Source organism: Ursus americanus, chromosome 6 (assembly GCF_024610735.1).
Source record: "Ursus americanus isolate L20-20 chromosome 6, mUrsAme1.1.p, whole genome shotgun sequence".
NCBI lineage: Eukaryota > Metazoa > Chordata > Mammalia > Carnivora > Ursidae > Ursus > Ursus americanus.
In genome coordinates, this window is record NC_142132.1 from 55,315,030 (window position 1) to 55,337,802 (window position 22,773).

The 22,773-nt window shown below is 46.8% G+C and overlaps 1 protein-coding gene across 1 annotated transcript in view; it reads right to left on the reverse strand.

Annotated features, from left to right (window-relative positions):
• Nucleotides 1-1,802: 1,802 nt before the first annotated feature.
• HKDC1 (hexokinase domain containing 1) overlaps nt 1,803-22,773 on the reverse strand; it is a 38,241-nt gene continuing 17,270 nt past the window's right edge. The window contains exons 8-18 of the mRNA XM_045783596.2: nt 20,859-21,014; nt 19,597-19,830; nt 18,548-18,852; nt 16,398-16,543; nt 16,178-16,297; nt 13,091-13,186; nt 12,815-12,914; nt 10,998-11,181; nt 9,063-9,218; nt 4,674-4,907; nt 1,803-2,741 (exon numbers count right to left, since the gene is read on the reverse strand). Of these exons, the coding sequence (XP_045639552.2) occupies nt 2,594-2,741; nt 4,674-4,907; nt 9,063-9,218; nt 10,998-11,181; nt 12,815-12,914; nt 13,091-13,186; nt 16,178-16,297; nt 16,398-16,543; nt 18,548-18,852; nt 19,597-19,830; nt 20,859-21,014 (1,879 nt within the window). The 3' untranslated portion in view covers nt 1,803-2,593. The remainder of the gene's footprint in view (nt 2,742-4,673; nt 4,908-9,062; nt 9,219-10,997; nt 11,182-12,814; nt 12,915-13,090; nt 13,187-16,177; nt 16,298-16,397; nt 16,544-18,547; nt 18,853-19,596; nt 19,831-20,858; nt 21,015-22,773) is intronic.

Genomic DNA, 22,773 nt, shown 5'->3' on the forward strand with positions numbered 1-22,773 from the left:
CAACCATTTAGAGAATTATCTAATGGCTACTCAATGCCAGTCACTGCGGTAGACCCAGGGGAAAATAGGAAACCTGAGATGCAAGTCCTTATTCTCACAGAGCCCCCATTCCAGCTAATGGAGAGAAGAGTACACAAGATTTCTGAAGACAGACAAATGGGGATGAGGTCACATGTTCTGGAGAGTCAGAGTCATGGGGAAAATCTAGTTCTTAAACCTATAGGCTCTTTTTAACCAAAAGCTTACTGGGAGAAACTAACCACAGGGTAGAAATGTAGACTAATGCCCTTCCTAAGAGGAAAAGTCAGGTCCCCATTGAGGATGGTTTACCTTGTTGGTGTGGCCGATGGTCTTGCCTAGTAAACTTTGAGGAGAAGTTAGCCTTCCATTGCCCCTGGTGTTTCAGGGGCTGGCCTGCCCAAAGACAGCAAGGTGGATGAGTGCCCTCTCTGCAGTTCGTTCTGATTCAAAGACTCTATGATGCTATCAATCAGTTAGAATGTGCAAGGTTGCCTAGATACCTCGGGGTTCTTTTTCTGGTAAGAGCCCTGAGCTGGGTGAGCTCCTCAAACCTGCCAAACACGTGGTGAGGGTCCAGGTGTGGGACAATGTGGTGGCCCAAGTGCCTGCATCTCTGGGCGAGATCACCCATCCAGATGGGAGGGCAAAGGCAGAGACTCCCAGCAGAAGCAGGAGGAAAAGGGACTGGGGGCTGGGCATGTCTTACAGAGGAAATGGAGAACAAGGACAACAAGGTTTGGGGTTGATGAAGACAAAATCTGATAAGGTGGAACTTCCCAAAAGAAGTGTAACTTCAAAATACAAAAAAATAAATTCAATAAATCCATACAGCATCTCCCCAGAGAGGTATAACCTTAAAATACCAAAAAAAAAAAAAAATCATTTTGGTAAATCTAGGCCCCACCCACAGCAGTATCTCTCTACATGTTTACCGAATGTATGAAAAAATTTCCTAGGGAACCTCAGCTCCCTCATCTGGCCCCAGCCCCAGCTGGCCTCTCTCTTACCATCCTTCAGCCTCCTCCAGTCTGTCTGTCTGAACATCCTGCTTCAACAAATGGTGACAATTATCACTAGGAATTAAGTACATAAATCAAAATAAAATCAACCTGGATGATCTGGGATATTATTCTCTTCAGTCTGTAGCCCATGATAATGGCCTCTACTTTTTCCAAAGAAAATTTCTTGGAACACTTCATTTTTCAATCATGCCTCCATCTAGTAATTGTTTAATAAGAACAGCATCGTCCTGGGTTCACTGGAGCAATCCAAAAATGTATTTCACAAAGAGCTTTCAATCTACTAGGCTGGATGAGAACCACATACAGGTAACTCTGTGATGAGGTAGGAAGTCACAGGTGGTTTGGATTAATGAGCAGGGGGGAGATCAAGAAAAAGCGAGGACATCCAGCGGGGAAATGGTCAGGGACAGGCCAACTCCACTTAGTTCTGGAGGGTAGAATGCAGGCTAATGGGGTGGGTGGGGAGGGCTGAATTCCAGCGAAGTAGAAGTCAGCTTGGAAGTCAAAAGGACCTCCAGTCAACTTTAGCTGTTCAAAGCAAGAGCTGTGGTAAATGCCCAGTTATGGGAAGTATTCGTGCAAATGAGGTTTGGATCAACTGTCAAAGGTAGTAGAGCAGATATCCATTTATTTCCCCCTGTCGGGAAGATGTTTGGGCTGGAGATGCTCGCAGCAACTTCGGTGTCCCTTAGTTCACCAGCAGAGAATGAAGTTAGCAAGCGAGCCTCCCAAATGAAATACTGATACCTCATGCAAAGATTCTTAGGAAATCAAATAATTTTTATTTGTTTACTGGATTTCATATACCTAACAGTCCTTAAAACAACTATCCACAGTAGCAACACACACCACATGTAAAATGAAAACAGGTGCCCCAAATGGCACCCCTCCCCATCACACATGCAATATTGAGAAACAAAATCCTACAGGTGCTGACATAACTCACTTTAAGCACGAAAAGATTCCTGCAGGGCTGCCTGGCAACCAACCCTTCTTCACCCTGGGGCTTAAAAGAACAAAAGTCTTTGTTCTCTTTCCACTCCATGACGAGTTAAGGACAAGTTAGATTAGATCTCCAGTTTATTACATAAGTCCCTACCCTTCTCAAATGTGCATCCACAAGCGAGGACCCAACCTACTACAAGCAACAGCGGAAGCATCCCAGTGGGGAGCTCGGCCAGCCAGGCCACGTGGGCAGATTGCATATATGTTTCCAAGTCCAACAGCCACAGGACCCAAAGCCACAGAGAACTAACAGCTCAGGCCTCAACTGAAAATTTGCTAAAAGGGGATCTCTCAGGCCCAAATGCTCTGGTTTTACAAGCTGGCCCATCTTTGGCCCAAATATGCCAGTCAGAAATGTCATTTAATGCCCCTGAAAACACCGAGTAACAAAATGCTAGGAGTACCCATGAACCCGGGGTTCTCTTTCAGCCACCCAGAATGGGAAGTCAGCTAGAAGCTTGCCTGTTGGTCCCTGACCAACTCATCTGCCGGAGGAAAGGCTGGTCAGTATCCAAGGCACATCGGGCCCAAGCCCGAGGGAGTTCCTAGTTCTCCTTCTGGGCCTGCTGTAACCTCTTGGCCACAGCAGTGATCAGAGCAGCTCCCTTTCCACTCCCATCTTCAGACAGCATGAGCGTCACATCACATCGAGGAGCTAGCTCTTTCACAGTTTCCTGCAATATCCGAGAAAAGCTAGGAGAGAGAGAGAGAGAAACATCATCAGCACTTACATACAGGATCAACATATTTCTGAATGATTCCAATCTCGTTTGTTCCTTCCAGCTTGCTTCTCCAGGCTCTAGAACAGCTTCTTATACTGCTTGCTAAAGAGCTGTTTTAATTGTACCTTTTATTGAGCAATTACTAATGCCAGAGACTATTCTAGGTGTTTCAGATACAGAATATATATACAAAGTGTAATAAATAACAGTTTAAAAACAATTATTAGGGGGTGCCTGGGTGGCTCAGTCGGTGAAGCGTCTGACTCTTGATTTCGGCTCAGGTCATGGTCTCAGGGTCGTGAGATCAAGCCCTGCCTCAGGCTCTGCGCTCAGCACAGAGTCTGCTTGTCCCTCTCTCTCCCCCTCAGCTCCTCCGCCTGCTCTCTCTCTCAAATAAATAAATAAACAAATAGTTAAATAAATAAAATCTTTACCAAAAAAAGTAAAGAAATGATCACGTGGTTTTTGTCCCTTGGTCAAGTTTTAGTTCAAGAGAGAGCCTTGTAGGAACCACATAAGAAATAAGTGATTCTTATGGAACCAAAGTAATGAAAATATTCTTTGGCTAATTTTGCTAGAATGAGATCCTTCAACTCCACATTTCATAGTCTATATCACTTCATAAACAATCCCAGCCCCAGGGACCAACTTAAATAAAGATGTTTATCCGGGGGGCACATTTGAGAGGAGGAAGTTCTGTTTCTACATCCATTTTTATTTCTATAATCCCACTTCTCTTACACCTATAATCTCAACACTAAGGATCAACTCTCTTTTGATAAGATTGTTCTATTTCCTTTAATTTTAAAATACAGATAAGCCTTCAAGCGTTAGGGCAGAGATGGGGGACAGAGGGACAGCAGTGTGAAGTGCTGGTTCCCGAGGAGTCCAAAACCCTGCCTTTCGGCACATTGACTTTGGTGGTTAGATTGGCCGTGGGACGCTTTCTGGTCAATAAGTTATGAATTAAGATTTTAAAAGTCCATATGATTCTAGAAAAGTAGTTAACAGTTCACAGTAGACAGAAGAGTAGATCAGAAAACTCAGGTTTTTAAACAAGATTAATTTCCTTTGTCATTTTTCCATTAAATAAAACAAATGAGACAAATATTTAAAAAATTAAGTGATTCAAAGGGTAAAAACAAGCAAAGATGCCACTCTGTTATTTTGGATAATTAGTCATCATCATAGAAAGAGCTAACGATCCAGGATTACAGTTAAGAGTACGTTTGTGTATATGTTTCAATATGATCGGAAATTTTTATAAATTTGTTAATAGTTTTCCTCTCCACCAAAATAAAAATGTTAAATATTAAAAATAATAGCTTTCAAAAAAATAATAACAGCTTTAATGATTGACTTTTTTGTGATGTGCCATGCACTCTACAGACACTGTTTAACTTCATCCTCACGACTAACCTATGAGGTAGGTAAGATTTTTGTCATCATTTTACAGATTAAGAACTGAGGCTCAAAGAGGGTAAGAAACTGGCCCTAAGCCTCCCAGCTTCCAAGTGGTGGAGCCAGGATTCAAACTCACATTAATCCTTCTGTCCACTGACTCTGAGCTAAGAAAGTTATCACCAGCTCGTACTTGGCAAATGCTCTGTGCTGTGCACAATATTCAGTTCTCATCTCCCCCCCCCCCAAGTGAGGTCCCCTGGGAGTACTTAGTACTAATCACTTGTATTTGTTGAGCTCCGGACCTCAGTCCTTACTCAGCCCTACAAGGTAGAGATTATTACTGCCTCGAGGAGCATGGGGTTCAGAGAGGAGGGTGAAGATTCCCATATCCTAACCACTAGGAAAGCGAGCCAAGGGGGCTCACACGTTGCCTGTCAGATGCAATGGGGTCCATATGGGGCCTCAGTGCCCTCCCGCCCCGCCTCTCTGGGGCACTCACTGCGGGTGCAGCTTGTACAGCGTGCCATCCACTCCCACGGTGATCTTCAGGTACTCCAGCCCCTGGTCTTCCCTCCTCTTCTCCACGACAGCAGCCAGGCCAGCGCCGCAGAGCTGGGCCGCCCGCCGGGACACAGCTCCGCACACCTCCTTCACCACAATGCTGTCCTCACATGTGCTGTCCAGGCCGAGCTGCTGCAGGATCCTCCTGACCTGGAGGAGGGCCAGCCGATCACTGTGGGCAAGCAGAGCAGGACGTCAGGACCTGTTCCTGGGGCCCTGGAACCTGCTCCGCGTGGCTTACAGCCCCCCATCCCTAGATGCCGTAGGAGGAGGGAGGAAAAAATGATCCCGGCAGTGGCTGAGTTAGAGCAGAATGCCATAGAAGCTGGGACTCAAGGAAGCCTGTGACCACCACCACCACCCCCGGAAGTCCCACCATCTTTAAAAAATAAAGTGTGAGCACCTCTGGTGTCAGACATGTTCAAACCTGTTATCTCACTAGAAGCTCTTATTAGATTCAGCAACCAACACATCGGGTGTGCATTTTCAGAAGAGGAATCTGAGGTTCAGAGTGCTAGAGACTTACCCACAGATCGTAGAGAGCAGGGGCTCAAGTACACGCCTTCTCACACCAAGTCTAACCTCCCCCACGGAGCATGCCAGCTCCTGCTAGTCTGGCCCTGTCCAATTGGAGGCCAACTTTCCTTCTATTTCTTTTTCTGATTTTCTGTTTTCTCTTCCCAACTAGACTACATGCTCTTTGAGGGTAAGACTGTATTCTCAATAATAATCAGCATAGGGCTGTGTACATTCAAAGGGCAAGTGAACAAATTAATAAACAATGTACAATCACCTTAGTGAACACTAACCTGTACAGGGGACCATAAACACGAGCACAGAAGCCCCCGCTGTAGGGACAGGCTGGCCTCGAGTCTAGACCCTGATTATCTCCCGGTGAACTTTCAGAGCTCTGACTTCCAAGCTGAACAATGTAAAATTGTATCCTTGACTGTCTCAGGGAATACTTTGGGAAGAAGACTGTAATCAAGAGAGAAAAACTGGGAAATAACCTGTCTGGCTTTACAGTGGATTCCGCAGCTAAATGGCGGTGCAGTCAGATTACAGGACCCTTTGTAGACCCTAGCGAAGAGCTTGCATGAGAATGTGTGATGCTATTGCAAATGTTCATGACATATTAAGTGAAAAAAAATAGATGACAAAATACTATGTGCCATATGATCTTGGTTTGTTTTTGTTTTTGAATATTTGTCTTTGCAGAGAAAAAAAAATCAGAGCTGAAGGAAATCTATTTAGATGCTGGTAGGATTACCAGTAATTCTTACTTTCTTCCTTTTGCTTTTCATTTCTTTTCTTTTTAATTTAAGTAATCTCTAAACCCAGAGCGCCTGGTTGGCTCAGTCAGTTAAGTATCTGCCTTTGGCTCAGGTGATGATCTCAGGGTTCTGAGATCAAGCCCCCCATTGGGCTCCCTGCTCAGCAGGGAGTCTGCTTCTCCCTGTCTCTGCTCATGCTCTCTCTGTCTCTCTCAAATAAATAAATAAAACCTTTAAAAAAAAAAAAAGTAATCTCTACACCCAAAGTGGGGCTTGAACTCACAACCCTGAGATAAAGAGTCACATGCTCTTCTGACTGAGCCAGGCAGGTGCCCCTTCCTTTTGCTTATGAATGAGCAATATTTGTATATGATGAAAAAAAGTGGATTTATTTTTTCCATAGGTAAAATAATAAAACCTGAAATTCCTTCCACAGTCTAGCCTGTCACAGTTTACCTAGTTCTTTCATGTACATTCCCCTACTCGGTCCTTGGGTCGATCATTGGGGTTAAGCAGTAGAGCATTTATCTTCTATAAGGAAAGAAATTGTCATCCAGAGAGGTAAAGCAACTTGCCTCAGGTCGCACAGCACAAGCAATCTTAAACTCAGGCTCAGAGACCATAGTAAGCCCAGTACCCACCCACCCCCTCAAGATTCCCTGTTGCATCCATTGGACAATGTGCTTTGAAATGGGCCACAGTCAGCATAGCACCTACTATTCCCAACTGGCATGACATTGGATATGATTTTCTTTTTATTCCATGAAGTTTCAAAATAAATAAAATACATAGAAACAGGAAATCAAAGCATCCAAAGCAGACACCTTTTGTGCAGCAGAAGTGAGTATTTCTGGAGGCACATATGTCCTGCTAACTTACTCTTGTCCAAGAACATCTTCCTTTGTATTCAGGCAAAAAAAAAAAAAAAAGGCAGGGCAAAGATAGTCCATCTGCTTATCTCTTGCATGTGAGGAAGAAACCATTTGCCCTCACAGCAAAAGAGGATCCCTCTGGTCATCAAAGATGATGACTTTTAACTTACACTTCTGAATCTAACGGGTTGAAGCCGGACAGAAAAAGGATGCTGGGTACTGCTGATCAACATTTCGAAAACACAAAATTGCTTCTGCTGCTACTGATTCTACCAGCGGCTCCTTAGACGGCAAGATCTGCTCTACAACAGTCCATCTGATTTCTCTCAGTAAGTACACTGCTTTCACTTTTCTCCCAAAGTGATTTTTGGCTGCAGACATCTGGCCTTAAAGACCAGTAAAATGAACTGAATGAATGCAGACTGACAGAAATTCCAAAGATAAAACCTCTGGTAAGAACCAGTGCTGGTAGGAAAAGCAGTGAAACCGACATGTTTGTACGTCACTGGTGGTGGTGGAAATCGGAACTCTATTTTGAAAAGTGTGTCCATAGAGAAATACTTCTTTTAACCAAATGCTTCTACTCCTAAGGAAATAATTTGTGAGATGCAAATGATAACACAAAAAGAATAATTATGGTGTTACACAGAATTGTGGAAATCCATAAATTACAAGATAGACATCTTATACTAAAGGGAAAGTTTAGTAAATTACAGTATAGCAATATAACGTAATATTATGCAGCCATTTTAAATGATAATTACACCAAAGAGTTGAGATGGGGAAGTTTCTCTTTCTAGAAGGATTCCAGCTAGAAAATGCAGGAGTGTTAGCATTAAGTTGCCATCATTTTACAAACACAGATCTAGGCAATGAGCATCAGTGACTGCTAACATCATGAAAGACAGACAGATAATTCAATGCCACCTATAAAATATTCTTGTCCAAAATTCAATACTGAATCTAACCAGGCATCTGGGTCTTCCTGTGAGTTTGCAAGAAATACAAGGGAGAAGAAAAGGCTAAATGCTGTAATCAGCAAAATCTGGAATATAGGAAACTTCTAGGATACAATGACAGTTTCTTCATCAAATATATCCCAAGCGGAAACAAGAGGAGAAGTCTGTACATTAAAAGAGATTTTTAAAAGACATATCAACCAACTGCACTGTATGGACCTTGTTTGGATATGGATGCAAACAAATGAACCGTAAAAACCCTTATTTTTAGGCAATTTGGAAAATAGAAGCACTGGCATGATATTTTGAGATTAAGGTTTATCATTAGCTATTTGAGGTATGATGATAGTAACATGGTTATGTTTTTTTTTATTACTTGTTTTTAAGGATTTTTTGTTTTGTTTTGTTTTGTTTCAAATTCTAATTTAAATTCTAGTTAGTTAACATATAGTATAATATTGGTTTCAGGAGTGGGAAGTTATGGTTTTTTTAAAGAACTAATATTTTAGAAATACATTTTAAAATACTTATAGATAAACTGACATAAAAATGTGAGATTTGTTTCAAACCAATCCAGTTTGGGGGTGGGAAAAGCAGGAGTATATTAACAGACCGAGTTCGGCCGTGAGTTGATCATTGTTGAAGGTGGTACTGCAAACATTAGATTCATTTTACCATTCCCTCTACTCTTATATATGTTAAAAATTTTCATAATAAAATAGATAATAAAATAGAAACCGGAATTATAACTGAAAATTGTCATGTACAAACACTAAGTAAATAATATATAGAATGATGTGTGGTATGATTGCAATTATGAAAATATGTTTACACACATTTAAAAACTTGAAAGGGAATATGCAAAAATCAAAACAGTTATATTTAGTCATGAGCATATGGGTGAGTTTTTAAAAGAGTTTTCTTTCATATTGTGGACACATCATCTTTTCAGAAAGAAAAGAGGATCGTTTTTTAGCCAAAGCTAACTCCCGTGTACCAGTTTAGGAAGCTCAGGGCTCAGGCATGCAGCGAGCCCTTCAGCTGTGTGCTATGGTCCCTGAGGCAGCTAGGGAGACAGAGCAGCTCTAGGAGGAAACCCGCTGCCCAGCCAGGCTCTTACTATTTTTATTTTTAAATCTCAAGTCTGTTGGACCCCAGCATGAGAGCAGCACCTCCCAGTCAGGCCTCTCACATCGAGCAGGTGAACTCGATCCCACATCACCTTTCAATCTGGGACAGGAACTTGGTTTCAAAGATGCCCCTGGTCCGGAGACGCTCTGAAATCTGCCCACGGAAAAGGAGACCCTGCTTGGTCAGGTCAATCAGGATCTGCCGCACAATCTCCCCCAGGTACATCCCACTGGTCATTTTCTCATATCTGTTTGGAGAATAGGGATAAGGTTGGCACAAGCAGGAAAATCAGCACTGGTGAGCGGTTCACGAAAGGACCACGGGTCTGGCTATAGAAGGTATACCGCTGGCATCCAACAACTGCCGGGTTTGGAGTGGTTCGGAGTGGGCAGTAGGCCCAGAGAAATGCAATGCTGAAGTCTGCACGGTGTGGGGCAGCCAGTCTTTGGAGCCCTGTTGACCGGCAAGAAGCCAGGTCCCCGCAATGCCCCATGCTGGCTGCATGAGCAAACACTGTGAGCCATCATCTATCAAACAGAGAGCAAAAGCCTGATCCCACAAGAGTGCTGGGAGGCCAGCATCTGGTACACAGCAGGCACTGAGCAAAAGCGAGTCCCTTTGCAGGTCCCAAAGCCAGTTCTCCTTGGCTTTGTATTATAAATCTGGTTTACTAGAGTCCCCTTGACTTTATATTTGAAGAAATCTGTTCCATTAGGGATTCTGCTCCATGAAATAATATACCTGAACTGCACGTACCAGGGGTTCTTTAAACATGCTGGAAGGGAGCGAAGCCACCCTTTCTATCAGGCTGTGAGCTCCGTGAGGGAAGGAGCAAGAGGAAAAGGGACTTTGTAACCAGCAGGCACCGAGCAGGCACTGTGCATGGGCACGTGTGACAGTGTTACTCCCAGGGATGAGGAGCTGGACCGCCCCTGCCTGCGGGGTCGAGTGGCAAGCTGTGCCTGAGACTTGAGTGCTGGACCTGTTTCGCTTCACTGCTCAGGACCTCAGCCGTCTAAGGAACCAACACTCACACAAATAATGGTGACAGTGAAGCAAATTCAAATGTGTTTCCCCCTTCCGTGCTCACTCTAAAAATGTGAGCCTCCAGTGGATTCAGGCACAAAACTAAGTCAGCAGACACTTGCCCCTTGAGAAGAGCACGATGCCTGAATGCCTCAACTTGGGATTCAGAGATAAGGCCCCTTCTTTTTGGAACAACCCCTGGTTCAGCTGGGCTTCCCACAACTCATCGTCCTCCCAACTATGGAGACGAGTGCAAAAGGAAGACCGAGGACCACTGAGGCTGGTCCTGGCCATGCCCAGAATCTTCCTGTGTAGGGTTCTCAGTTCCATGGCTACCAAGGCATCCATGGCCCACATATCTCATTACATTTCGTATCTGTTCAACTTCTCCACTGGGATATCATCATCATGATAAATCTATATTTTCTTCTTATTTTATATACTAAGGCACTGAGTTTCATTGTGACAAAGACCATATGGCCTGATAGTAAAACATTTACAATCTGGGCCTTTACAGAAAAAGTTTGCCAACACCTGCTGTCGTGGATAGGTCTGGGTTAATTATCAATTCCTAGCATGCTACCTCTAACCCGGCCTACCCCTTTCTCTTTGACTCAAGAAGCTAGATGAGAACACAAGTGAAAATGGACTCGATTTTTTTTTAAAGAATCATTCATTGGTTTCAGTATTTTTAGTATGGCTAGTAATTAGGATCTACCTTCTCAGTGGCTGTGACCCGTGGTGGGACATGACACCATGATTGAGAACCAGTACTCCCACCTGCCACCTGCTGCCACTTCCCTACCCCCAGAACAACAGAGGCCACCGACCTGGTAGCCAGCCCTTGAAAGGCTGAGGATGTTGACCTCTAAACCATATCTACTAGAAGCCAATAAAAATACAAAGCTATAGCAGCTATGATATGAATATAGTACCCCCCCAATCTGATAAATTTATACACTGCACAACCTACATAAATATACATATCCGCCCTCCTCACCTCTGTTTGCCAGGGTTCAAGGACCCCTCATCCACCTTCTTGTCATATTGGGTCCGGATGTCGTCTATGCAGCCATTATCTCCAAATCCTCCCCATTCTGTGTTAATGCACATCTTCCCTTCGTCCCCTTCCACCAGCTCAATGTTCCTCATCTCCTCCATGTAGCACATGTTGCTGCCTGTTCCTAAAAGGAATCATGAAGAGATTTTAGTCTTCAAAAGACATCACCAGGTCCTAAGGACGCAGAGGAGGGCAATGGAGAGGAATTTAGGCTTGGAGTCAGATATGACTGGGTGTGAATTCCAGCTTTATACTCATAACTAGGGGACCACAGACAAGTATCTCATCTTTCAGAGGTCCAATTTCTTCATCTGTAGAAAGGTTTCTTCACCTGCCTTATAGGTTTGTTATAAAGAAAACAAGGACTGGGGCGCCTGGGTGGCTCAGTTGTTAAGCGTCTGCCTTCAGCTCAGGTCATGATCCCAGGGTCCTGGGATCGAGCCCCACATCGGGCTCCCCGCTCAGCGGGAAGCCTGCTTCTCCCTCTCCCACTCCCCCTGCTGGTGTTTCCTCTCTCGCTGTGTCTCTCTTTGTCCAATAAATAAATAAAATCTTCAAAAAAAACCCAAAAAACAAAAACCAATGAGATGTTTCCACCACACAGTAAGTGGTACCTGGGAGAACACCATCCTACCCTCCTCCTCACCACCATCGCGTTGCTCCATCATCGCATCACGTCCTCATCTTTATCATTACTGTTAAGCTATAGGCACACAAAATGGGCTCCCAAGCAGTCACAGTTAGTGGCCAGAGCTAGAAGGGACCATGAGGAATTATCTAGTCTTGGAGAGATAAACATCAGCATCTGTAGGCCACCTTTTTTCTCCTTTGCCCCTGACCTGGTCTCAGGACTATTCTCAGTGCAACAGCCCAGGCAACTATTACATGCAGTCAAATAAGTCTCACCCCTTTGCCCTCCTAATTCTAGCCTGACCCCTCCCGCAGACACGGAAACTCAAGTCCAGGCAGAGTAAGTAACCTGCCCGTCGTCACCAAGCGGGTAAGAGTCACAGTGAGATGAAACCTCTTAGCTGGCATTGAGGCATCTCACTCTACCCCCATCTCCTTGTTCTACCCACTGCCCACCTTCGGGAAGCCCAGACAGCCAACTGGAACAATTTTCCCAGATTCTGTCATTACTGACCTGTGCCTGTCACTTGGAATGCTCATCATCTCCATCTTCACCTGTTCAAATCCTACCCATCCCCTCGCCAATCAGAGAGCCCCCTGAAATCCACCCCTTGCCCTTAATCACTGCCAGAATTCTCCCAAAGGCCCGTTAAGTGCCTACATCATGCATCAGGCCACTCCCTTCCCATCTAGGTTTCTTGCCAACTCTCCCCCATGCTGCGCACCCACAGCCAGACAAGGCCAGGTAACAGAGGAGGTGTTCATCGGAGCTGCATGGAAATCAGCCCCAAGCCAACAGTGGTCTCTCTCCACCCCAGATAATCTGCCCCAAGGCCCTAATTTGGAAAGCCCCTCCTTCTATGTCATTCTCCTTCCTCAACAAAAGGACAACGTTGGCTTAGGACCCTTAAAGAGAAAGATATGAAGTAAAGTTTTAGAAACTAGGAGACCTGGAATCCTAATCGTAACTTCACCTCTGCCTTGGACCAAGCTGGCTTTGGAGCCTCTGTGTAATGGCACAATGCTCCACCCACCCCCACCTCCACCGCCAGCCCCACACTATGTGAAAAGGAAACCACCAAAAGATCAGATGGGAGTAGGCTAATGGGACATGCCTGACCGCTTACCTGCAATCAGGCCAATCTCACAATTAGGATCTTCATGGCCGCAGGTCATCATGGTCCCCACTGTGTCATTCACAACTGCAACTATGTCCAGGTCGAACTCCTGCAAAGGAAGCAGCCATCCTGTAAGTAGGATGTGCAAGCCAAACAGGCTCAGGAGGGGCATATCAGCCCAAGGGGGGCAGAGACCAGAGGCACAGGGCTGGACACGGGATGGCAGAGCAAAGGGGCCTCGGAGAAGGCGCAAGGTCAGGCATGAGCTTCAACACCATAACATACATTTCTCCTCTTGATGGCTTCCCTGAGCATGTCCACCATGTCTTCCCCTTCACAATCCGTGGCCTTGAAGCCTTTGGTCCACTCAATGAGCGTTCCCTGAAAGAAAGAAGGAGAAATTCATCTGAGCAATAGTTTGCTGGGTGGGGCCACTATCCAGCCTCAACATCAAAGAGAGGCAAAGGGCTGCGGTCGGCTGCTAGCCACACGCACGTGCTTCCGACTGCTCCCCCTCCGCAGCCCCAGCACCAGGCCCAGAGGCGCCATGGAGCATGCCGCCCAGACAAGGTCTGTTGCTGAAGAATAACTACAGCAATTCACCTTCCTCAAGGCCCCGCTCGCATTCCCCGGCCATGACGGCCCAGAGCAAAGGCCTGGATCCTAGTGGTTCTATGTCTAATTCAGCCAAGGACAGATTAAGACGTGACTGACCATAAAAGCTACAACATGTCCATCAAAGCATGGGTCCACAGTGAAAAACTAGAGGCAGCCTATCGTTCCAAGGATAGAGAGCTATTATCTGGTGCGTCGATACAGGGAATGTTAAACAGTCATAAAAGATCAGGCTGTCAGAGAACACTGAATGTTAGAGAAAGATGTTCACCGTGCACTATAAAGTGAACACACATGAAACACAGATACTATTCTTTTAAAAACCATACAGACACACACACACACACACACTCATATCTAGAAAAAGGTGTGCAACAATGCCTACAACAGGAAGTTGACAGGGGTTCTCTCTGGGTGCAAGATTATGGGTGCCTTTTAGTCTTTCCTTTTTTGTGTGTCCATATTTTCTAGTTTTCTCAAAGTTCTCATGTATAATTTTTGTAATACCAAGAAAAAGTATTTTTCATTTTTAAAAGAAAGCCCAAGACGACACTCTCAGCTGGAGACAGGAGTTAGTCTAGCCTCAGACTCCAAAGCCTAGAACTGGCGGTGGGGTGAGGGCAGGTCAAGCTGGGGCATCTAGGCCAGGAGAGCTCCTGGGGTAGGAGAGGGGGCTAGCAGCTCCGAGGGCAGTGCCCCCACCCCCGTGGGCTAGATGGTCATCTCACCCTGGGGCCCTCCGCCCTGGTCTCCCTCCTTCTCTCCAGAGTCCTTGGGAAGTCCCGCTCCCTTGTTCCTTCCCTGGTGGACGTATGTAGAACATCAGAGATTCACCCCCAGTTGAAAATCTTTCATCTTAGTTGCAATTACACAAAAATAATATTTTTTAAAAGTCTTTCCTTTTTCTCCCTAGCCACCAGTGGCTTTGCTCCAGCTGTCCATTTGTCTCCCCCTCTCTCTTGCTGTGTATCCATGAACCTGTCAGAACTCCTGGGAGAGGCCTGGAGACCCGGTGTCCTAGGTCAGGAGGAGCGGCTGTGTCTGGGAGCTCACTGATCATTCAGGACTGTGGACAGCTGCATATGGCTGCCTTAATGGTGTATTAATTTTTAATGGCAGCCGTCATACAGTAATATGTCGCCCTTGTAAAAAATTAAAGTGTTACTGATAAGGACGAAGTCCCCTTTAACTTCCCATCCCCCCAGTCTAAGAGGTAACCTCTACTATCAGGCTAATAGGACTCCCTCCAGACCTTTTTCTCGCCGTTTACTGGTATTTTAAAATAAATTCACACTGTGTGTGGACTACTGTGATTTGGTTTTCCCACTTAATAATGTATCTTCTAGACCTTTCTAGGTCAGTTAACACGGATCTGTCCCATGCCTTCACTGAGCGGAATATTCCTCAAATATAATTGCATAGGAATAAAAAATACTTATGAAATAAGTACCACTTTTATCCCCGTTTTTCAAATGAGGAAACAAAGGTCCAGGGAGGTTAAATAATTTGCCCACGGTCACATAATCAGTAAGTGGAGAAGCCAAGATTCAATGTGCTTCCAGACCCATGCCCTTAACTATCGCGCTCACTCTGCTACCTCCCAGCCAGGTGGGTGATGTCTGTGAAGCACTTAGAACAGCACTACGCATGTGCCTGGTAAATGCAGGTCAAGTACTTAATTCCTTATGATTGCTATGCCAGAGTTTCTTTAGTCATCCTCCGCTGCCATGTGAGCGATTTCTCATGTTTCATTATTAAAAGGGGTGCTGCAGGGGTGCCTGGGGGGCTCAGTCGGTTAAGCGTCCGCCTTCGACTCAGGTCATGATCTCAGGATCCTGGGATCAAGCCCTGCATTGGGCTCCCTGCTCAGCAGGGAGCCTGCTTCTCCCTCTCCCTGCACCCCCCGCTTGTGCTCTCTCTCTCGTACCCACCCTTCTCATAAATAAAATCTTTGTAAAAATTTTTTTTTAATTTTTAAAAAGGGGTGCTGTAGCGAACATCCCTGATCACTCCTTCTCGGCACATGTTTGAGAAACGGAGTCTTGAGAAATGGATCTTCTGGCTCTTAGCATTCTGGCATTTTTAATTTTAACAGAGTTAGCCATATGACCAGATAATTCAGACTTTTGAACCCTTCTCTCCCCATTCTCTGAATAATTAGGGTGGAAAGGAGCTGCTGGCATGTGTGTTTCCATGGTGTTCTCAGAGCCCTGAAGAGATCTGTTCCAGTTCTGATTTTGTACCAGCCCATCAGATGAGACCCACATGGCTCAACTGCAAAATGAAATGGGATAGAAGATAGAGTGTAATGCATACAATAAGAATATTATTTCTTGATTTGGGGGTTTTAATTATATATATGTAGGTGTACTATGTATTACAGCCAAAATGGTTCCAGGGCAGATTCTGGGTCCTTGTCTCCGCAAGGGCAAGGTGCAAGAGCCTGGGCCCTCAGGCCAGTGTCCTGGGTTGGAACCCTCCACCACTGTTTATAGATGTGGCAACTTGGACAACTGACCTAACCTCTCTGCACGTCTGTTTCTCTTAACTACAACATGGTGATTAAAAATAGTGTGTATACATACAATGAGCTATTTCATAACAATGAAAATGGAACATAAGAAATAGAAAATATTAAGTGGTTCAAATGCTTGATTATGTTTCCCCAGCTGCCCTGAACCTGAGACCCTGTGAGATTCCTCTGGTGGAGGAGGGAAACACGCCGGGCCGTCTGGAAGTTCTGCTGGGCTGTCTTACCTTGTCGATGCTCGTCTGCCTGCAGGGAAATGAGAACGTGAAGCCCAAAGGCAGCTGGGCTCCCTTGAGGCCCATGTAGTCCAGGAAGTCAGCAATGCACTGCACGATGTGATCGAACAGCTGCAGGGCGAGAGTGGCAGTCATCCCAGGCCGGCAGCGGTACGGGGCGGCAGGCCAGCACCTCGGGGCACAGAACTCCACCCCCACCCCCGGCCTGTACCTCCTCGCCGGTGCCCTGCATGATCTCCAAGGGGATGGCAAAGATCTTGTTGTACATTCGCACCGACCTCCGTCCGCTTCTGATCTTTACCAGGAGGACCCGGAAGTTGGTTCCCCCCAGATCCAGGGCAAGGAACTTTCCTTTCTCTGTGGTGGAGAAAGTGGGAGCTGCATTCCACCAGCCCACACAGAGCAGGGGCTCACGTGGAGGCATTGAGAGAAGGAGGAGCCGCCAACACAGAGCGGACTCAGAGCCTTCTCCCTTGGGGCTTCCGAGCCAGAGGAGTGTGGCGTTCACCCAGCACAGCATCCCAGCACTGGACAGGCACTTTGGGCCTGTCTGAGGCCAGCCTGCTTTTCTTGGTATCTGGTAAAGACCACATATGATACTTAAGCTCAAGGAGCCTCTGAAGGTGAATCCAAGTCAGTCTACACTGACCGTAGTAAACTCTGGAGGATATTTCCATCATGTCTCTATGGCCTACAGGAAGACATGATTCTTCCTGCCCTCTGCTCTTCCCATTTGTGGATTCCCACACTTGCTCCCGACTCATAAGAAGCCATGTCGAGCCCGACCCTCTGGTACAATCCAGGGCCACCCCAATGGTATCTCTCATTTCTCTGACATAACGGAGCATCAAAGTCTGTCCTGTATGACCTTTCACCTTGCCCTCTGCCTCTCTCAGTCTGTTGTGGGCACACCGGTCATTCTGCTCTTTCTGGAATTTGCCAAGACATCACTCCCAGCCAGCTCTCTAACTCCTTCTCCTGCTCTATTTTTCTTCATAGCACCTGCTGCTACATGGCCTCATACGGCCTGTGTTTATTATCTGCCAGCCCAACAGAATGTAAGCCCCACAGGGTGGGGACCATTTTCCTCCCTGTGCTATCACCCTGCCTGCACCAGAGCCTGACATATTGTAGGTGCTTAATGAAACTTTGAAAAATGAAAGCAGGGGCGCCTGGGTGGCTCAGTCGGTTAAGCATCTGCCTTTGGCTCAGGTCATGATCATGGGGTCCTGGGATTGAGTCCAACATCGGGCTCCCTGCTCAGTGGAGAGTCTGTTTCTCCCTCTGCTCCTCACCCCGCTCTCGTGCCCTCCTCAAATAAATAAGATCTTTTAAAAAATTAAAATTAAAAAACGAAGGCAGAAGGTTGAAAGGGATAAAAGAATAAACACTTGAACAGTGTCTTTCACTGCTCTTCGTTTCTTTCCCACATAGACTCGAAGGATATTGGCTCTGGAAAAGATCTCTGCTGTTGAGAGAACCCCAAGTGCAGCTGTGTGACCTTAAGTATGTCTTCTGACCTCTCTGAGCCTCAGTTTTGGCAGCAATAAAATGGGAATCATTTTTGCTTTATGTAACATACAAAGTGGTTGTGAGGATGGGACGAAATTAAAGATTCCAAAACAAATTACAAGATATAAGGCATTTTACAAAGGTCGTTATTTCCAGGTGAGGCTCCTGAGGTTCAAAGAGGTGAAGTCACTTGTCTAAAGAACTGACCCCATTGCTTAATGGCTCCTCTTGGCTGAGCACAGAGGGCCGGGAGAAGAATCAAGGGTCGGGAGAGTCAGGGGCAGAAAGCATGAGAGCAGAGAGGAAGAGTCAAGCCCCGGGAGAAGAGAGGCAGGAGACAAGCCAGACGGGTCCAAGTATCCAGATGGCAGCCCTGGGTGAGAACACCTGGGTCTTCTGTTTGCCAGCAGCGTGGGGTACATGCCTCGTTCTCAACTACGCAGACGCACACGTGTGACCTCACTTAGGTATTCTTCCATGGCAAACGTCTGGGATCCACCAAGGCAAATAGATTCGGAAGGAGTACTGACCTTCTGCCCTACCCCCCCTCCGTCCATTACAGACAGGAATCCAGGGTTTTTAAAACTAAAAACCTGGGGCGCCTGGGTGGCTCAGTCGGAGAAGCATCTGCCTTCAGCTCAGGTCATGATGCCAGGGTCCTGGGATCAAGCCCGGTATTGGGCTCCCTGCTCAGCAGGAAGTCTGCCTCTCCCTCTCTCCCCTCGCCCTCCCCCTGCTCATGCTCTCTCTCTCTCTCTTTCAAAGAAGTAAATAAAATCTTTAAAAAGCTAAAACTAAAAGCCTAACTGGATTTCAGGAGTTTCGGTGGGAGCTCCGCGCGCAGCCCACCTGTGCCATCCGGCATCCCACAGACGTAGGTGGGCAGCATCTTGACTGTGGCTGTCAGGTGGGTGTCCTTTTTCAGCCCGTACTCGAACTCAGCCCGCATCTTGCCCCGCACGTCCTCAAGCTGCTCTCGAGTCAGCTGGAACAGAGCCAGCACCTTGTCGATCTGCTTCCGCTGGGCCTGCACTCGGGAGGCCACCGCTGTCACCATGGCAGCCCCCTTGGTGCTGCCACTCTCCGACAAGAGGAAGCGGACGTCACAGTTCGGGACCAGTCTCCTCACCACTTTGTGCAGGCGTTTGGGGTATCTGAAGGCAGGGGCGATGGCAAAATATGCAACAGTCATAAAGGCCCAGGCCTGGCCAACGGGAACAGACACAGGTGTAGCGGTGGAATGGGGCTCCTGAGGAGCCTTGCTGGGCTGGGTTCCCCCCTTTAGTTGCCGGACGATGGGGGGCAGAGGGCTGACTGGGGGCGGGACTAGGGCAACTAGGGTAGAGGAAGGGACGCTTGGAGGCTCAAAGAAGTGGTTATTTTATCACTAATATTGCCATCAGGAGGGCATGTCCACACATAATGTATTGGCTGAGCGTCATCTGCGTCTGAAGGGTCCTGTCCCCGCTCTGCCTGACTCCCAACACCACTTCTCATTTCCCTGTGTTTTCCTACCAGTATCCTTCCTGTGAACTTGGCAACCTCTGCCCTTCGGATTTTTCCCCATCTGTAACTGAATGTATTTTACTTTCTTGTCTTAGCAGGTAGTCAATAGTAATAGACGGATAGCTGGATGGCTAGATGGACAGATGGATAAATACCTGGGTGGATGCCCTTCTAGTCAGGCAACTGGGTTTAGCAGACTATTTCCTTAAGCATGATCCTCCAAAATAACCCAGCCAGCTAGATGAATGTGGTCTCTCTTTCCCCTGTGAGCTCAGCCCCAAGAGGAGATGGTTGGTTCCAGCCACACAGAGAAGCAGCAGCTGGGAGAGAATGCTGGGTCCCCATTCCGGGGAGACTCGTCTGCGGGGGGTGTGGCTGCAGGCAGCACTCACTGAGGGTGTATCTTGTAGACTGTGCCGTCCATGCCCACCGTGGTGCGGAGCCGTGCCAGCTTCTTGTTCACCCGCAGGCGCGTCAGGATGGCTGCCAGGGCCGCTGCACACAGGTTGGCTGAACGGAAGGAGACGATGGTGCAGACGTGCTGGACCGCAATGCAGTCGGCCTCCGAAGGCTCCAGGCCCAGATCTGTCAGGATCTCTCTTGTATTGGCAAGGCCTTCCTTATACCTGGCCAGGGGACAGGCATGAGAGGACCACGTTTCCCCATCCCATGGACATCCCCTCAGAGAACCAGTTTTCCCACCTCTCAGGATTGTGAAAACAAATAAGCGGGCACATTGTGAAATAATAATGAAAACCATATCAACAATGACCATAGCAGCCACCATTAGTGAGCACTCACTATGTGCCAGGCACTTGTCTAAAGAGTGGAGAGGCATAGAGAGGGTTACTTGGCCACAGTTACATAGCTAGTAAGAGCTAGGGTCAGGATTTGAGCTCAGGCAGTTAGATCACAGAACCCACCCTTTTAACCACCCTGTACTGGTCTGTCTTCCACAGACACTCAGGCCCTGCCATGCTCGCACCAACAGATGCTAGGAGTCAGATACCACTCCACTGAGTGCAGAATCTAAACTGATTACACAGCTCAGGGCAATGCCAGGGTTTCTAAGCCTGAGGAACAGGGCCCTGAGTGGACTGGAGCCAGCCACCTTCGCCAGCCATCTCCCCATCTCAGGGACCTCTAGGTGAGGCCTCAAATCACCAAAGCCAAGCCCAGTCCCCAGCAGTACCAGGCAGAGAAGCCCCTTGCTACAGCAAGGGTTCTTAACTTAGATTCCATGTATGGGCTTTAATGGTCTAAGGATGCCCTAATATTGTAAACAAAATGGAATACAAATGTGCATGCTTGTGATAAAGGGTCCAGAACTTGAATTAGATCCTCAAAGGAATCTGGGACCCTAGAAAAGTTTTTAATCACCACTTTGGGGAGGAAGAAGGCAGCAAAATATAAGAAAGGAGTAGACCTCCAACCACAGACTTCCTGGCCAATGAAACCGACAAGAAGCCACGTCGGAGTCACAGTAGGCATTGCTAACCCACCCAAAGCCGGGCCCAGTTCTGAAGCTGTCCCGGGGAAGATCAGGATGGGTCTGGCCCCTTCCGCTGTGCCACTACCATGAGTATATCACGCCCTGGCTACCTGCCCTAACCCTCTGTGGACTCAAGGTGAAGGGCCCCGGCCAGCAGCTTACTTCTCCATGGCAGCCACGTGCCGTGTTTCAATCTTGCCCTTTGTGTGGAGAGCAGAGGACTTCTCGCCGCCAAACAGGAGACCTGCCTTGGCCATCTTCAGCAAGATGATCCTGACAAGTTCACCCAGGTACAGGCCACTGATCATCTTCTCAAACCTGCGATGTGGTGAACAGACCAGTAGCAGCTATGGTTATGGTTATGGTTATGGTTATGGTTATGGTTATGGTTATGGTTATGTAGCACCCTTTCCCCATGCCCACGAGCCACGGCCCATGGTCAGGACCAGAGTAATGGAAGGACCACTCCATGGGTGACAGGGCCCCTCAGTCCCCATCCCAGCCTGGGGTCCCTTTGGGAGCTCACTTATCTCCTCTGGGCTGCACTCCCCTCACCTATAAAAAGAGAGAAGTACACTAGAGGAGATTTAAGATTCCTTCCTGCTCATGAATCCAAGAATCTATCACAAAGTGCCCCTCACCATGAGGGGACCATTATCATATTAGGCATAAGGAATCTCGACCTCAGGGACCTCAGGGACTTCAGGTGATCCCAAGATCACCAACTATGGCATGACAAATCCAAATTTCAGATACTTCCAACACCTACACCGTGCTTCTGGCCAAGAGAGAAAGATGCTGTGTCTGGGAGATGGGCTTGAGAGTTTCTACAGCCCCAGAGAGGTTCTGCAATAGTGTGGATGAAATATCCCACCATGCTACCTACACCTTGACTCTTGAATCCTGCATCCGACAAGCAATTACTAATGGTTAGTAAACAACTAAATATGATTTTTATTCTCCAAACATCATAAGGCACAAAACCAAGGACAACCTGTTTTCTAATCAACTTAATCTATTTCATTACAAAATGTCGTAGAACATTGCAGAAACAGAAGACAGTAAAAAGAAATCCAGGTTGGGTTTGGGGGAGTGAAATTCATTTTAAGTGAAATGCAGAGAGTGAGGGTGTTAAAGTCCAAAAAATGGTCCTACTTTCCGGGCCATGACTGCTCTGTGTCCCCAGTGAAATGGGTGTGTGCCTGGGGGAGCAGGTATGTCCAAAGCAGAAATTTGCTTTCTGGGTTTGGAGTGCTAGTGTTTGAATGGTTCCTAGGAGGTACTTTAAATATATTTGCCAGAGCTTCTTGGAAAATTGGCCGGGACTAGCAAAATGCACGAGGAGCCTGGAACATCTTACTGGGCCGGAAAATAAGGAAGTACGTAAATAGTGATGGGAACACATCAAAAGGACACAGGGACCAGCTTGAAGGGGTTTCCACTGGCCAAATGTGAAAATATTTGAGCATCAAAATAAATAGTGATAGGAAGAAATGATACCCCGTTAAATAAGAGAAAGAATCCACGCGTTCCTAGGAGAATAAACAGACATGGAGGAGAGGGGAAAGCCGTAGTTAACAGGAGAATCACAACGAATAAACACAGTGGATTTAGAAACTCTTCAATGGGTGCTCAAAATAAAGAGTGAAAGTTTTGGGAAGGGGGTATTTCCACAGTCTCGAAGTATCTCTTCACCAGATACGTATTCACGACCGAAGGAACAGTAACAACCTTCTGGGAGAGGAACCCGTCGCGCACCCCTCAGCCGAGTGATCTGAGGGAGCACCACAAGTAATGAACAAACGTCGAGGGCCTCCAGAAACGATGCACTGAGGGGGGCGCACGTCCCTTCTGTGAAAGTCCTGCCAAAAACGCACCCCTGAAGCTAATCATGAGGAAACATTGGACAACTGAGGGACATTCTGTGAAATAAACGGCTTGTATGCTTTAAGCTCATGAAAAACAAAGATACTACAGAGGGTTTCCAGGCTCAAAGAGGCTACAGAGAAAGGCCACAAGATGTTACGTGTGATCCTGAAATGTGCCTGGACCAGGACCATTCTTTTTTTCCTGTTTT